The sequence below is a fragment of the Erpetoichthys calabaricus genome, chromosome 15, assembly GCF_900747795.2.
Source record: "Erpetoichthys calabaricus chromosome 15, fErpCal1.3, whole genome shotgun sequence".
Taxonomy (NCBI): domain Eukaryota; kingdom Metazoa; phylum Chordata; class Cladistia; order Polypteriformes; family Polypteridae; genus Erpetoichthys; species Erpetoichthys calabaricus.
The window spans coordinates 13,172,816-13,188,594 of NC_041408.2; the positions used below are offsets into that span (position 1 = coordinate 13,172,816).

Here is a 15,779-nt window from a genome sequence, read left to right on the forward strand (position 1 = left end):
AAATCATTCCAATGCAGTGACGAAAATGGCAGACTCTATACTATACTATTCTCTTTAATAAAACCCCTGTGTGCATCCATGTGTCCGTGTGTGTGTGTCTTCTGGTGAAGTGCGCGTGCGCGGGGCACGGTGCGATGCTTCAAAGGCCGCCTGACGCGTCACACAAGACAGAGAGGGTGGGACCTATAAAATATCGCACGGCCGATCCAATCAGATTTCGGTAAATGAGGTAAGACCTAAAACATAAAACACGAAAAATCCAATCGAGTACTGAGACCAGCTTCCCCAAAGAGGTGGGATTAGTGTTTGTTGTTGTGCAAGTGTTCACTCTGAGGATGTCAGATTTGCGATTAAGAAGCTTGACCTGGTAAAGTGTAAAGTGTCAGTCGTTGAAGGGGTTTTCCTAAATATACGATTTTTCATGATATTACAATACGATGACTTTTAAAAGTTGATTTATTTTCGCACACATTACATCAGTTTCTGGGACGCATATTACGGACAGCAAAGCCAGTATTACTGTCACAGAAAATTACAGGTATTTTACGGAAAAAAATGAAAGAGGTAAAATGTCCCTTGCCATTTAATATAGACTGTTCCTACTAATGTTTATGGACTACTGTTCTAGCGCCCGTTATTGTAACGGGCTTAATGACTAGTACTCTATATTTCCGGCCACCTCTCTCAAAGGTCTTGTCATGGCTTCCTTCGTCTGTTATGCTGCGTAATCCGTCATTAAAGAAAGCTAAATTATTTCTCCTTTGTGATTTCTTACCGCCATATCATTAAGGGAGGGGTATCGCCTTTTTATATTATACAGTATCTATATAGTTTTGGATTAAGTAACACGCCACAATTACAAAAGAACTCATTCCAACAAGCTAGCACCCCCTGCTGGATACATCTCGGTAAGGTTGATCTGTCAGGTCACCAAAACATTTTGACAGTGTTCTAAGAAAAAAAACAGAAAATCCAACAGTTTTGCAAATGTCTGCTGCAGCAGAATGAGAGCAGCAACAGGCCAAGGAATTAAATAACGGGTTTAATTACCAGCAAGAATTGGCTTCTCATTAAGAAACTGGTTGGAGTGAAAGTGGTTGGAGTTTGAAGCCCCAATTTAGTTGGTCATCTGTCGGCTCGTTTCACGTCTCATTTCTGTTTGGCTGCCATTTAATGAAGAAAAGAATCAATTCAGAGGACCAAATCCTTTAAAACAGGGCTATTGAAATGAATTGAAAAGAAGTCAATTAGTACTGAAACCATGTCACTGATAGGAAAAAGGTTAGACTGAAAACCTGCAACTGCGACCCTCCAGGCCTGGAGTTCGACACCCGTGCACTAGGAGCTGCAAGGAAATGGTGTTCAGGTAAAGACTGGCACACATATCCTGGGGAAGGTGAAATGTTTTGGAAACACTAGATAAGAATGAACAAAAGAACTATTTGACTTCCAGTTTCGATTCTGACCCATTCCTTGACTTTGCATCTTCCCATCATTTTTTATTTTGTCTATTAGACTATAGTTTTATACGTTTTCCAGTACAAGTACATAGGACTCTCGGGAAGGTAATCCATACCATCCTGAGCAGAAAGAAGGCAGTGTTACTAACCACTTCACCCTCTTCCTTCTGCAGTTCAGAGGCTCGTCAGCCAGAGGAGGAGTGCCCAGTTCCACTTTCGCCAAGAAGCTCTGCCCATTCTGGGTTGACGATATATAAACCAAGAAGCCAGTTAATTCTGGAAAACATCACTAGAAGAGGACTGAGAGCAGAGCCGGCCCTAGACAATTTCGGGCCCAAAGCAAACGGGGCCCGACCCCTGCAGCTAGGGGGTCCGCCAAGCGGTTTCCTGCATTCTGAGCTGAAGAAATGCGTTTTCCTGGCATCTACAACCATCACTTTTTGACGATTTCCGTTTGACACTGACAAACGTAACCGTAACACACTGACAGGAGCCAAATTCGCAGGCTGTCAGCGCAGACTGTCGTACAAGGCCCTGAGTGAAGGGTATGAGTGATGGAGGTCGGAGTGGGCCCGCATAAATGTCGTTAGTGACGATACATTAACAGATAAAGCTACGTTTTAGCCAGCTTTTGCTGTTTCCACCAGGCAGCACGTGGAGGTAAATAGCTAGGCCAAGCACTTTGTTTTTTGCTTTTTATATTTTTTATATATTTTTTTTATTTTATGAAGATGAGATCCACATTATTTTGTTTTTACATTTTTATTCGGTTTTAAAGCTTGTTTTCATACTTTCGAGATATTCAGATTTCCGTATAAAATAACTTACCAGCAGATATTGAAATCTATTTCACACAAAAGACACTTTTCGAACCTTGGCACTGGCAAACTCATGAATAAGTTCAGAATAATCAAGAGATTCGACTATCTCTTGCTCAATTGAAATCAATGCCAGACTATTCAGACAAATTCGGCAAGGCCTAACTACTATCTACAAGACGTTCTTTCTAACAAAATGGAAATATATTGATATGAAGGAAAGTGATGGCTTTACAAAGAGAAGGGTCCCTTTTATGCTCTGTCGAGAATGCGGCCCTGACTGAAGCGTAAGTGGCCGCCTACTGAGGACAGAGGCACAGATAAGCCGTGGAGGCGGCAACAGGCGCGCGGGCCTGAGTGAAGCATAATGAAGATTGGATATGTTGCCCGTGAATTATATATATTAAAAAATTAGTAATAGAGGTTGGTAGTGAAGGAGTCTGTTGCTCCATTGGGCGTCGCATCACAGGAAAAAAAAAAAACCTTGGGCGCAGTGGGCCCCCTCCAGCTGTGGGCCCGAAGCGGTCGCTTCGTTCGCTTCGCCCTAAGGCCGGCTCTGCTGAGAGCTTCTTCCACCTTTCATAATTCTTTTCTTTTGGCTTAATGCTAGTTTTGCACCCATGTGTGCCAGCTACCGTATATACTCACGTATAAGTCGGGTCTTGAAACCCGAAAAATCGATCATAAAATCAGACCCCGACTTATACGCCCATTCAAAAATACGACACTTAAATTTTTTTTATTACATCTTCTTGCCTCCTCCAATCTCGCACCAGTTTCTCAGACACATCGAATTTTATTGCAGTAGTGCAGTTACCAATTTCTTTCGCCACTTCAACAACTTTTAATTGAAAACCAGCTACATGTTTTCTTCTGATTGAACGCTCCATCATAGATAAGGGATGCTCTTATGATAAAGGTGTATGAGGGTGTGAGATACAAAAAACACAAAACAGTGCAAACATCGCTTCAGAATAGTTCAGGTATCACCGTGTGGTCACGTAGGCACAATACCTACGTATTGACCGTGTGCTCCTTGGTTCCTCTCTCAGGTCGGTGTTAGCATATCGTATTTGGATCAATAGCGTGAGTTTTCCGCATTCAACTTATACAACCGACATTATAAAATACCGGAAATTATACGGTAAAATCACCCCCCGATTTATCCGCGGGAGAACTTAAACACGAGTAAATACGGTATTTTCTTTTTTCTTCATCACAATTTAACGGGGTTACCTGCAGGTACCGTGGCCCTGTCTGTCTAACATCTCCGCTTTTCGCACCATTACAGCGTTTTCAGTGTTTTACTTCAGACACAGCTGACATGGCGCACCTGACAAGCAACGGCACATGACAGTGGTAAACGACAAATGCCTCATTCCAATGTTGATCAGCACATGCAAATAAGAATTTCACTGCACTCTGTCCACATCTCAGTGATGACCCTTTAAACTTACGTAAGATGGCAGCGCAATTTTTTCACCAAAATAACAACAGAACTATTCAATAACTTAAAATTACAAAACTTTCACATACACAAATTTAAAATCTCAAATCCTAGAGTTAAAGACGCAAGGAATCATGACCAAGACCTGGCCACAAGAGAGTTAGTGAAGTCGTGTGTTTGGGTTTGCGTGTTTCAACTTGCCTGTTTTTATCTGTCACTTGCTCCAGTAACAACAGCAGTCGTTTAGTTTCCCCCTTCATTTTGATGATTAATTCACTTTGCGAACTTAAAACTGCTTCAACTTCTTTAACTAGGAAGAAAGAGAAAAGAGAAATAAATGAAACAGCAGATCTGTGTGTTTAAAACACACACCATAAGCACATCATGGCTACCCACTGACAAACATCATGGATGTATTTATTCAGACAAGTCATTGGGACCACAATTGGATTTCAGCCATTTGTGTTGACCGTAGAATGGCACAGCCCTAATTTGCCCGGAAATTGGTCAAATGGAAGGCATCCGTTTTCAGACAGCGTAGTTTTTTATCCTTTTACTTTGTAATCCCATGTCTCATAGCATGAAATGGCCTACAACAACTTAGTTTAGTGCTCCCATCTTCCAGTCCCTGAAGTTACGCTACTGCCCTCTCTCTATTTTAGGATAGGTCTTAATGTTTCTTCCATTTCACAAATATCTGTAGTTTCCTTATGTTCTTTGATGGACCTTATCGCATGCTCTTTTGGCCTCAGAACATCAACAGTAAGCCCACCTCCAATCCAGATGAGGCCAGGCTTCCCCAGCTTCTTTTTAAAATATTATCCAATATGTCATTTGGAATCTTCAGTGTAATCAGCAGCTAACAGCTGCAGTGTTTTGTATTGCCATTTCGCAAGGAGATATGAGTCCAGTAGTGGAAGACAGACAGTGGACGGGTTTGTAGCCACCTACTGCTTCTGTTATGGTGCTCTTGCATTTGATGTATCTTCTGCAGTAGCTCATGTTCACGGAGCTGGGCCTGGAAGGTCAGGACCTTGATTTCGTCACTATAGGACTGAACTGCAGCTTTTTTCTCCTGTCTGTAAAAGTTAAAAAAAGACATCAATCAATGTGGAAGAAGGAAGAAACAAGCCATTAGACAGACAGACAGACAGACAGGCAGGCAGGTAGGCAGGCAGGCAGACAGACAGACAGACAGACAGAGAGACAGACAGACAGACAGACAGACAGACAGACAGACAGACAGACAGACAGACAGACAGATAGATAGATAGATAGATAGATAGATAGATAGATAGATAGATAGATAGATAGATAGATAGAAGTGAAAGGCACTATATGACAGACAGACAGACAGACAGACAGACAGACAGACAGACAGACAGATAGATAGATAGATAGATAGATAGATAGATAGATAGATAGATAGATAGATAGATAGATAGAAGTGAAAGGCACTATATGACAGACAGACAGACAGACAGACAGACAGACAGACAGACAGACAGACAGACAGACAGACAGACAGACAGATAGATAGATAGATAGATAGATAGATAGATAGATAGATAGATAGATAGATAGAAGTGAAAGGCACTATATGACAGACAGACAGACAGACAGACAGACAGACAGACAGACAGATAGATAGATAGATAGATAGATAGATAGATAGATAGATAGATAGATAGATAGATAGATAGATAGAAATGAAAGGCACTATATGACAGACAGACAGATAGATAGATAGATAGATAGATAGATAGATAGATAGATAGATAGATAGATAGATAGATAGATAGATAGATAGAAGTGAAAGGCACTATATGACAGACACAGACAGACAGACAGACAGACAGACAGACAGACAGACAGACAGACAGATAGATAGATAGATAGATAGATAGATAGATAGATAGATAGAAGTGAAAGGCACTATATGACAGACAGACAGACAGACAGACAGACAGACAGACAGACAGACAGACAGACAGACAGATAGATAGATAGATAGATAGATAGATAGATAGATAGATAGATAGATAGATAGATAGATAGAAATGAAAGGCACTATATGACAGACAGACAGATAGATAGATAGATAGATAGATAGATAGATAGATAGATAGATAGATAGATAGATAGATAGATAGATAGATAGATAGATAGATAGATAGATAGATAGATAGATAGATAGATAGATAGAAATGAAAGGCACTATATGACAGACAGACAGATACTTTACTAATTAGCAGAAGTGGATTCTGAGTCTCCTGTCTAATACAGATATGATAGGTCATATTCCAAATTAAACATTTTCTATCTGATACACAGTAAGGGGTCTCATCTAATTCTACAATACAGTTATTATTTTTCATGTCTATGTTTTTTTTTGTTGATTTTATATGTAACTAGCTGTCCTCCGCAGCTCTGCCCACGTAGTAGTGAAGCAGGACAAACTTTAAAAATGAAATTAAAAAAGAAATGTAATTCCAGCCAAGAGGAAGGCAAGTACGCTCCGACGTCAAACACTGGCACAGTATCTGTTCAGATCTGATGGGAGTGCGTCCCCCACGTGGGGAGAAGAGCACATGGCTGTGATATCTGTGGCAATCAGCAGCTACCCTCTAAGACACACGTAGCTGTGATCTCTCTCTCAGAAATGTCAAATGTTACTCCTTAACAATCTGTGGATGATAATGTCTGTTGAACAAACAGGTATCACTACCTAAGCAGAGGTAAGGTGCACTCCAACACGTGGCGAGAGGTAGACCAACTTGAACGGAGGCTAGCACATGAGTGAGGAAGGCCATGGCCCCCTCCCTTCAGCCCGCAGCCGCTCTCTTGGATTTGTGCAAATAATTCGGTACCACAAGCGAACCATGATACTTGGTGCAATGACAGAAGTCACAAAATCAACTGGAATGTTCAAGCAAATTATACAAAAAAACCTGATCTAAATCTGTTAAGTACTTCTCTCGTGAAAAAGGGACAGACATACAGACAGATTGACAGATTTTGGAATTTTATATATATATGAGAGAGAGAGAGAGATTTTATAATACTCTCCAACATACTAATGATTCCCAGTTCTGGAGCCTTCTCAGATAATTTCATTGCCTACTGGAGGGCTCATGAGTGGTGAAATCAGGGTGGCCTCATTTCCTGGGGCTAAATCCATACAGAACAAGCAACATTAACTACAGTACACAATTATAAAATCACATATAAAATTAACAAAACAGACATAGACATGAAAAATAACAACTCCAAAATTAACAAAAACAACAGAAAAACATTGAAAACACAAGTCTTCAAACGGATATGTAAGGACATCAATCTAATAAGCAAGGTGTCAGTCAAACACCTAAAAATAAATAATTATTTTAAATAATGCAGCCAAAGCTTAGCTACTTATACACAGTAAAAGATGCAATTCTTTATCAACATATACAGTTGAGAGTCCCGGCATTGTGCCCCGTCACTCTGTACCTGGTGACGTGCAGCTGATGTTCTGATCTGTCCAGCAGCTCGGTCAATTGCAGGGATTCTTCCTTTGCTTGGACTACGTCCTGCTGGGCACACTCCAGACGCTTCTTGAGCTTGCCAATCTCGAGGCAGAGTTCTTCAATTTCCTTAAGTAAATGAAATGCCATCTTTAGGACAGCAAGATTATCCAGAATATTTATAGTAAAACCAATAAATTGTGGGAATGCATCCATCTCACTGTAAATTAGTCCCTAATCAAAAAGACATTAAGAAGGAAATTGCCTTTATGATAATTCTGAGCAAAACTTATTGCAAATTACAATATTAATCCATTTTTAAAAAAAAGACTCTTTTTGCACACAGATGTCAGATCTACCACTAAATTCTGTTGGCTGAAATTGTTCAGGTCCTCTTCTTTCAAAATCATATGGATGCCTTATCTCCAAAGGCATTAATAATAATAGTAATATTATGATTAATAATTAACAGTAATTGAAATAATTATACTATTATCAAATAATGGTGGTTCATATAAAGCAACTGAACATTGCCATTTTGGCAACCTATTATTTTTTTCAGTGTGAAAATATACTACTTGAGTTCTTTTTCACGCTATCACTGTATCTCAGCACTGTATTTTGAGATTGTTGTGTGTGCCCTGCGGTGGTCTGGCGCCCTGCCCAGGATTTGTCCCTACCTTGTGCCCTGTACTGGCTGGGATTGGCTCCAGCAGACTCCCGTGACCCTGTGTTAGGATATAGCGGGTTGGACAACGAATGACTGAATGATAACTTTTGCGTGAAGACAGGAGTACAGGTCAGTTTGCACAGACTTTGTCACACATGCATTCTGCATAATGTACGTAACACTCAGCAGATGGCGCTGCTGTAGTTCTTCCATCTCAGCAATGTGCTTCATGGTCAGCAAACATCAGCACTGTTCTTTTCCTTTCTGCCATGTCACCCTCTTGAGCAGCTTGGCGTAAGGAAGACATGAATCCCGATAACTTTGCAGAAGTTGCTGCTACCCAGATATTTTTACTTCAATACCACATATCATGTCATAAGCTTTCAATTGATATTAAGATCAAGGTTCCAGCCCCAGTGGTTTGCAAGTAATTGAATAACAGACAGACACAACTCTTACTAATTTATCTATATAGAAGGTTATTACTATTGTTCTTGTCAAACTAGTAACCAATGTGTCACTTTGAAGGCTATTGTGTTTTTTTTTTACTTACATATATGACAAAATAATTAAAGACTTGTTAACTAAGGCCATAAACAGAAGGACCCTTTTTTCAAAAAACTAAAAAAAAACAAAGAATTCAGGTCAGGTCAGGTTAGGGAGCATGCACTGGTACAGGCAAACACGTGGCACAGTCCCACCCTCTGAAAATGACCATCTTTCTGCCGCAGCCAGGTTTATGTGGGCATTCCCTTGGCCTCAACAATGTGAATCCTGTGAGTCGGATCACCCTCCGGGAATCGCTCCACATGGCCGTAGTGCCTTAACTGACGCTCCCTTACAATGCAGGTCATGTGCCTCATTTGGGACTCCGTGAGCAACACAAAGTCAAACCAGTGGTACCCAAGGATTCTCTGAAGAGACACAGTACTGAAGGAGTCCAGTCTTTGTCTCAGGTCACTGGATAGCGTCCATGTCTCGTAACCATAGAGCAAGAGGAAGGACTGTGGCCGTTTAATTATTAGTGATGAGCAAAATAACAAGTTTTGTGAAATTGCCTCTAAAATTTATTTTTCGCGCCATTTCTCAAGAGTGAAATGCAAAAAACTCATGTTGTAAAATACATTTCAAAATGTTAAACAAAAAAACAGAACAAATAAAATAACTCCTGAAAATACTCCTGCGAGTCTATAAACTCCTAAATGCCTTTAAGAAATGAAAAATGTTAATAAAATGATATGAAGAAATACTAAAGACTGAAGCTACCTCCCAACAGCTGAAGTGAAAAAAATAGAAGTTGTGGTATTCTTCATCTTCCTCCTACAGTACATATACAGTGCATCCGGAAAGTATTCACATCACTTTTTCCACATTTTGTTATGTTACAGCCTTATTCCAAAATGGATTAAATTCATTTTTTTCCTCAGAATTCTACACACAACACCCCATAATGACGTGAAAAAAGTTTACATGAGGTTTTTGCAAATTTATTAAAAATAAAAAAATTGAGAAATCACATGTACAAAAGTATTCACAGCCTTTGCTGTGAAGCTCAAAATTGAGCTCAGGTGCATCCTGTTTCCCCTGATCATCCTTGAGATGTTTCTGCAGCTTCATTGGAGTCCACCTGTGGTAAATTCAGTTGACTGGACATGATTTGGAAAGGCACACACCTGTCTATATAAGGTCCCACAGTTGACAGTTCATGTCAGAGCACAAACCAAGCATGAAGTCAAAGGAATTGTCTGTAGACCTCTGAGACAGGATTGTGTTGAGGCACAAATCTGGGGAAGGTTACAGAAAAATTTCTGCTGCTTTGAAGGTCCCAATGAGCACAGTGGCCTCCATCATCTGTAAGTGGAAGAAGTTCGAAACCACCAGGACTCTTCCTAGAGCTGGCCGGCCATCTAAACTGAGCGATCGGGGGAGAAGGGCCTTAGTCAGGGAGGTGACCAAGAACCCGATGGTCACTCTGTCAGACCTCCAGAGGTCCTCTGTGGAGAGAGGAGAACCTTCCAGAAGGACAACCATCTCTGCAGCAATCCACCAATCAGGTCTGTATGGTAGAGTGGCCAGACGGAAGCCACTCCTTAGTAAAAGGCACATGGCAGCCCGCCTGGAGTTTGCCAAAAGGCACCTGAAGGACTCTCAGACCATGAGAAAGAAAATTCTCTGGTCTGATGAGACAAAGATTGAACTCTTTGGTGTGAATGCCAAGTGTCATATTTGGGGAAAACCTGGCACCATCCCTACAGTGAATGAAGCATGGTGGTGGCAGCATCAAGCTGTGGGGATGTTTTTCATCGGCAGGGACTGGGAGACTAGTCAGGATAAAGGGAAAGATGACTGCAGCAATGTACAGAGACATCCTGGATGAAAACCTGCTCCAGAGCGCTCTTGACCTCAGACTGGGGCAACGGTTCATCTTTCAGCAGGACAACGACTCTAAGCACACAGCCAAGATATCAAAGGAGTGGCTTCAGGACAACTCTGTGAATGTCCTTGAGTGGCCCAGCCAGAGCCAAGACTTGAATCCGATTGAACATCTCTGGAGAGATCTTAAAATGGCTGTGCACCGACGCTTCCCATCCAACCTGATGGAGCTTGAGAGGTGCTGCAAAGAGGAATGGGCGAAACTGGCCAAGGATAGGTGTGCCAAGCTTGTGGCATCATATTCAACAAGACTTGAGGCTGGAATTGCTGCCAAAGGTGCATCGACAAAGTATTGAGCAAAGGCTGTGAATACTTATGGACATGGGATTTCTCAGTTTTTTTATTTTTAATAAATTTGCAAAAGCCTCAAGTAAACTTTTTTCACGTTGTCATTATGGGGTGTTGTGTGTAGAATTCTGAGGAAAAAAATGAATTTAATCCATTTTGGAATAAGGCTGTAACATAACAAAATGTGGAGAAAGTGATGCGCTGTGAATACTTTCTGGATGCACTGTATAATACTCAATACCATCGATGATATGGCAATATTACAGTTTGTTTGGACCGGGAGGAGGCAGTCCTGCTTGGAGTACAGAACATCCAAGTTGGCAGCAGGATGAACATTTTGAAAAGTTCTGATAGGCACCAATACACATGCACTTAGTGGTCTTACTGGTGGTACTCCTAACAGCAGAACAGGGAATTTACTTCAAACGTTGAGATGCAGTATGTGCCCAGTCAAGGTGGGGGGTACTCTGCTTTTGAGGGCCAGGCATTGCCAGGTTCGTGGCTGGCCATTGACTGTTACCACAGTGCAAATCTACAAACTGAGGCAGCTCATGGTGTGTGTGAGTCCATGATAAAACACAACAATCTTGGACAAACCAGAAGTATATGATGCAGCACTTTATAAATTGTGACAGAGATATCATACCCGGTGCACTTTCAGTCATCCTCTCAAAGCAATGCAGTACAAACAAAAACCCACAAAATGGCGGCAACCATAAATACAAAATGGCAATTCAGGCAGCACATGACAAAACAAAACGAAATCATAACAGGCTTTTAGCTCTCTGTAACTCTGAATTGGAATAAGTGGGTTTCAGGATGTTATTTTATCAAATTAGAATTAGAAACGAGGATAGTAAAAAAAATAGAAACTTTATGAAAGTATAAAATATTTAAATACTGTACTTACAAAGTGAGCTTAAATAATTGTAATAGCTTTTCCCTTATTGTCCATATTTTTCAGTTTTAACTTAACGGTTCACATTATACACACATGCTAGATAAACTAAAAAATGTTAATTTTTAATACCTAAATCGACAATAGTGGTATAGTGATGATCATTTTTGTTTTGATTCCACTAACTGTAGCTTAATGTCTTGTTTCAATGACAGCATATTACTCCAAAATACCTGATCCCTGAGTTCAAGATCCCTCATGTGCTTCGTTCTGCTCTCCAGTAGCTCTTTCTCTGCTCCACTTCTCTCTAACTGAAGATGATTTAGCTGTTGTCTTAGATCTCCACATACCTAAAAATAAAAGTCAAAAACCCGTGTTTGTAGATCGTGTGTTTACCTGTGTCACTTCAAAGGAAACTATGAACTTCATTCTTGTAAGAAAGGTCAACCTTTGTCAGATTTTCATTTTGAGATTCAGAGCTTTTTTGGGCATCGTCTAGTTGACTGGTCATGAACTCTTTTTCCCGATTCAGCTTTTCAGTCTGGGATTTGAGACGCATTACTTTCTCCGACAATATCATTAGCTACAAAGATTCAATAAGCAAAGAATAAAAGACGATGAAAAAAAACTTTTACAAAAATAAAACAAAGCTCTTCTCATGAACATTTTGTGGAAAATAAATACTACTTTTATAATCGTTCAACAAACTGAGTTAAACACTTGAGACCTTTAACTTTAATTCTTGGAATGAATACAGTCGTGAAGTGAAGAATAAAAAGTTGGTGTAGTCGGCAGGAATTAAGCTATTGTAAATGTTTGGAACAGAACTGCGATTGGTTTTAAGAGGCAGAGATTAACATATGTTGTTTAGAGGAAGAGTAGTCAATGTCACAGACAAGAGTCAAAACATGGAAGTCAAGAATATTTTTCATCAAAATGTTAGTCACAATTAGTAGTCAGATTAAGCTGTAACCGAGTCTTGCGTTGCTTTAAAAGTAAGCTGTCACGGCTGTTTGATTTGAGGATCCAATGTCTGGATACCAAGGTGGCTTTAAATGATGGATGACATCAGATTAAACGTTAACATTATACAAAGTTATTGTCTGTTATACCTGCATTTTATCACTAATTTAATACTGTTTTTTATCAGTATGCTGCTGCTGGAGTATGCGAATTTCCCCTTGGGATTAATAAAGTATCTATCTATCTATCTATCTATCTATCTATCTATCTATCTATCTATCTATCTATCTATCTATCGTGATGGACGACCGGCTATGGACTCCGGTCGCCACCCCCAGGCCGCTAGGAGGAGCCCTCCGGACAGCATGATGGTGCCCCGAATGCCAGCAGGGCCTCATGGACTTTGTAGTTTATATACACAGCCCTGCTGGATACCTTGGGGGCCACCGGGAGTCGCTGTAGGGGGGCTAGTGGGCTCTTGCGTGCCCTATAACCCGGGAGTGCGTCACAGTCACGTGACCGGAAGAAACGACGTACTCCTGGGGTGAAGAAGAGGACTGTTTACCCTAACCCGGAAGGAAACGGACTTGTGGGTTTTGCCAGGAACCATTTCCGGGTCAGGGGATAGAAAAGGACTGTGGGAAGCCCAGTACACTGAGCTGAGCTGGGAGGTAGGGTGGCGAAGTGTCTGGGAGAGGAGGATTGGTTAGTGAGAGAAAGAATAGTGGTTATATGAGTGTGGTGTGGAGAGTGCTTTGTGCACGGTATTTTTATAAAATAAAGAATATTTATACTTTCACCTGGTCATCAGAGTGGTACCTGAGGGTTCAAGAGGTGGACAAAGCATCTATCTATCTATCTATCTATCTATCTATCTATCTATCTATCTATCTATCTATCTATCTATCTATCTATCTATCTATCTATCTATCTATCTATCTATCTATCTATCTATCACAAGGACTGAGTGACTAACAACAGAAATTGTTTCCTTCAACATCAAGATGTACTCCATAAAAAAATTACGCTAAAAATCCTCTTTAATAAAAGTGTGCATTCAGTGTCTGTGTGTGTGTGTCTTCTGGTGAAGTGCGCATGCGCGGGGCACGGTGCGATGCTTCAAAGCAGATGCTTCAAAGGCCGCCTGACGCGTCACACAAGACAGAGAGGGCGGGACCTATAAAATATCGCACGGCAGATCCAATTGGATTTCGGTAAATGAGGTAAAACCTAAAACAGAAGACACGAAAAATCCAATCGGGTACTGAGACGTGGAGACCAGCTTCCCCATTGTTGTGCAAGTGTTCACTCTGAGGATGTCAGATTTGCGATTAAGAAGCTTGGCCCGGTAAAGTGTAAAGTGTCAGTCATTGAAGGGGTTTTCCTAAATATACGAATTTTCATGATATTACAATACGATGACTTTTAAATGTAGATTTATTTTCGCGCACATTATATCAGTTGCAGGGGAGAATCTGCTGATTGCCCACCGTTGTGACAAAAAATTAAACGCATATTACGGACAGCAAAGCCAATATTACTGTCAGAGAAAATTACAGGCATTTTACGGAAAAAATTTACTGAGGTAAAAGGTCCCTTGCCATTTAATATAGACTGTTCCTACTAATGTTTATGGACTACTGTTCTAGCGCCCATTATTGTAACAGGCTTAATGTCTAGTGTATAACATAAAAAATAACAAAGATTCCAAAAATTACATACAAAGTAAGCTTCTCTTAGAAAACTCTGACAATAGAAATAAAAATAAGATCAGTAATAAAAAATACACAAAACAAACCAGAATGTACACCGACATTAACAATAAGACAGTAAAATTCACAAAACTAAATCGATTCTGCCACAAAAATGACAAGCTTTGATGGGCTGAATGGCCTGTTGTCATCAAAAATGTTCCAATGGTTTAAGTTCTAAATAACAGCAGCAAGCATTCTAACAAGAAAACTAAAGAAGTTTTACTTAAATGAGATTGTTACACCGGCTCTTATTTAATCTACAACTTCAAATCCATTATCTGGCCTTTTCACCCTGCAGTCTCTTCCACTTCAGATTTCAAAAAGTCTGGTAAAAAACGTTCTGCCTTCTTTCCAAAATTTTTATCATTCCATGTCTCTAATTGACTAACTTTCTCTCCCAGCCCTTAACCGCCCAAAAACTAGTGTGTGGTGAACATAAAAATGTAACTAACTAACTAAACTATCTCTTCTCGCAGTACACCTCTTCTTACTACTACCTCTACAACATAACACACTGAAGCCCAAGCAATTTAAGAAAAACAATCAGTAAAAATATTAAGAGTCCAGATTAGCAAAGCTACTCATGGCTGAAAAGCCTACCTAGGCATTCTTTAGAAAACATCGACCCTAAAAGGTGAAAACGTTAGTTTTTCAGTTAGAATTAACTTAGAAGAATCAATTGATTTTGATTTTTATAGTAATGTTTCAGCATTTTTTATGTTGACCACTGACAAAAATTCCAAGTGTATTCATATTTGAATGTAATAACTTATGGAACGTTCAAAGACTGGGAATACTTTGATATCATAATCACCAAGGAAAAAAAAATTACAACACCGTTGTTTCCATATTCTGCTTTTCTCTTTTCATTTCATCCTTTGTCTTGTCCCGAACTTTGGCTATCTTTTCTTGCTCAGCGGCCAGCACTTTTTTTAATTCATTTTTTTTCCTTTCAATTTCACTCCTCAGGAGCTCACACTGAACCATGGCCTAAAGGAAAAGAGTCACATCACTACTAAAAAGGGTCAGATAATTATAGTATTACAGGATAATCACTTAAAGAGCATCTAGATGGGTGTAAAAATATTTCTACGAGTTAACACACACATATACAGTGCAGTTTTTAAAACAGTATTCATCCCCCAACTCTGATTGACACAACCTGGGATTTTGATCAATTTGAATTGGAATTTAATTTGTAAATTACACTGCTTCACAAAAAAAGAAAGAAAATTCTAAAGCTGAAAAACTTAAACTTAATAAATTTGTTAGTTATTATACCACTTTTCAGTGCTTTGTTGAAACACCTCTCTCAGCGCTTACAGAAAGTAATCTTTTTGGACAAGTCTCGGTAAATTTTATATAACATGATGGAGCGACATGTCCTCCTTTCTCCCTACAAAACTGCTCAAGCTGTGCCGGGTTAGTTGGGGAGTGGAGGTGGACAACAGTTTTCATGTTTTGCCACAGACGTCTGATTGGGGCCAACTCAGTCTTTATCATTTTAAGCCACTCTGTTGTCGCTCTGCTAGTGGGATTTGG

The 15,779-nt window shown here is 40.0% G+C and overlaps 1 protein-coding gene across 1 annotated transcript in view; it reads right to left on the reverse strand.

The window, feature by feature from the left end:
• Positions 1-15,779, reverse strand: part of LOC127525974 (serologically defined colon cancer antigen 8 homolog) — a 59,559-nt gene that overhangs the window by 11,114 nt on the left and 32,666 nt on the right. The window contains exons 9-14 of the mRNA XM_051919529.1: positions 15,075-15,227; positions 11,969-12,103; positions 11,754-11,870; positions 7,218-7,360; positions 4,677-4,804; positions 3,927-4,035 (exon numbers count right to left, since the gene is read on the reverse strand). Coding sequence (XP_051775489.1) covers positions 3,927-4,035; positions 4,677-4,804; positions 7,218-7,360; positions 11,754-11,870; positions 11,969-12,103; positions 15,075-15,227 — 785 coding nt within the window. The remainder of the gene's footprint in view (positions 1-3,926; positions 4,036-4,676; positions 4,805-7,217; positions 7,361-11,753; positions 11,871-11,968; positions 12,104-15,074; positions 15,228-15,779) is intronic.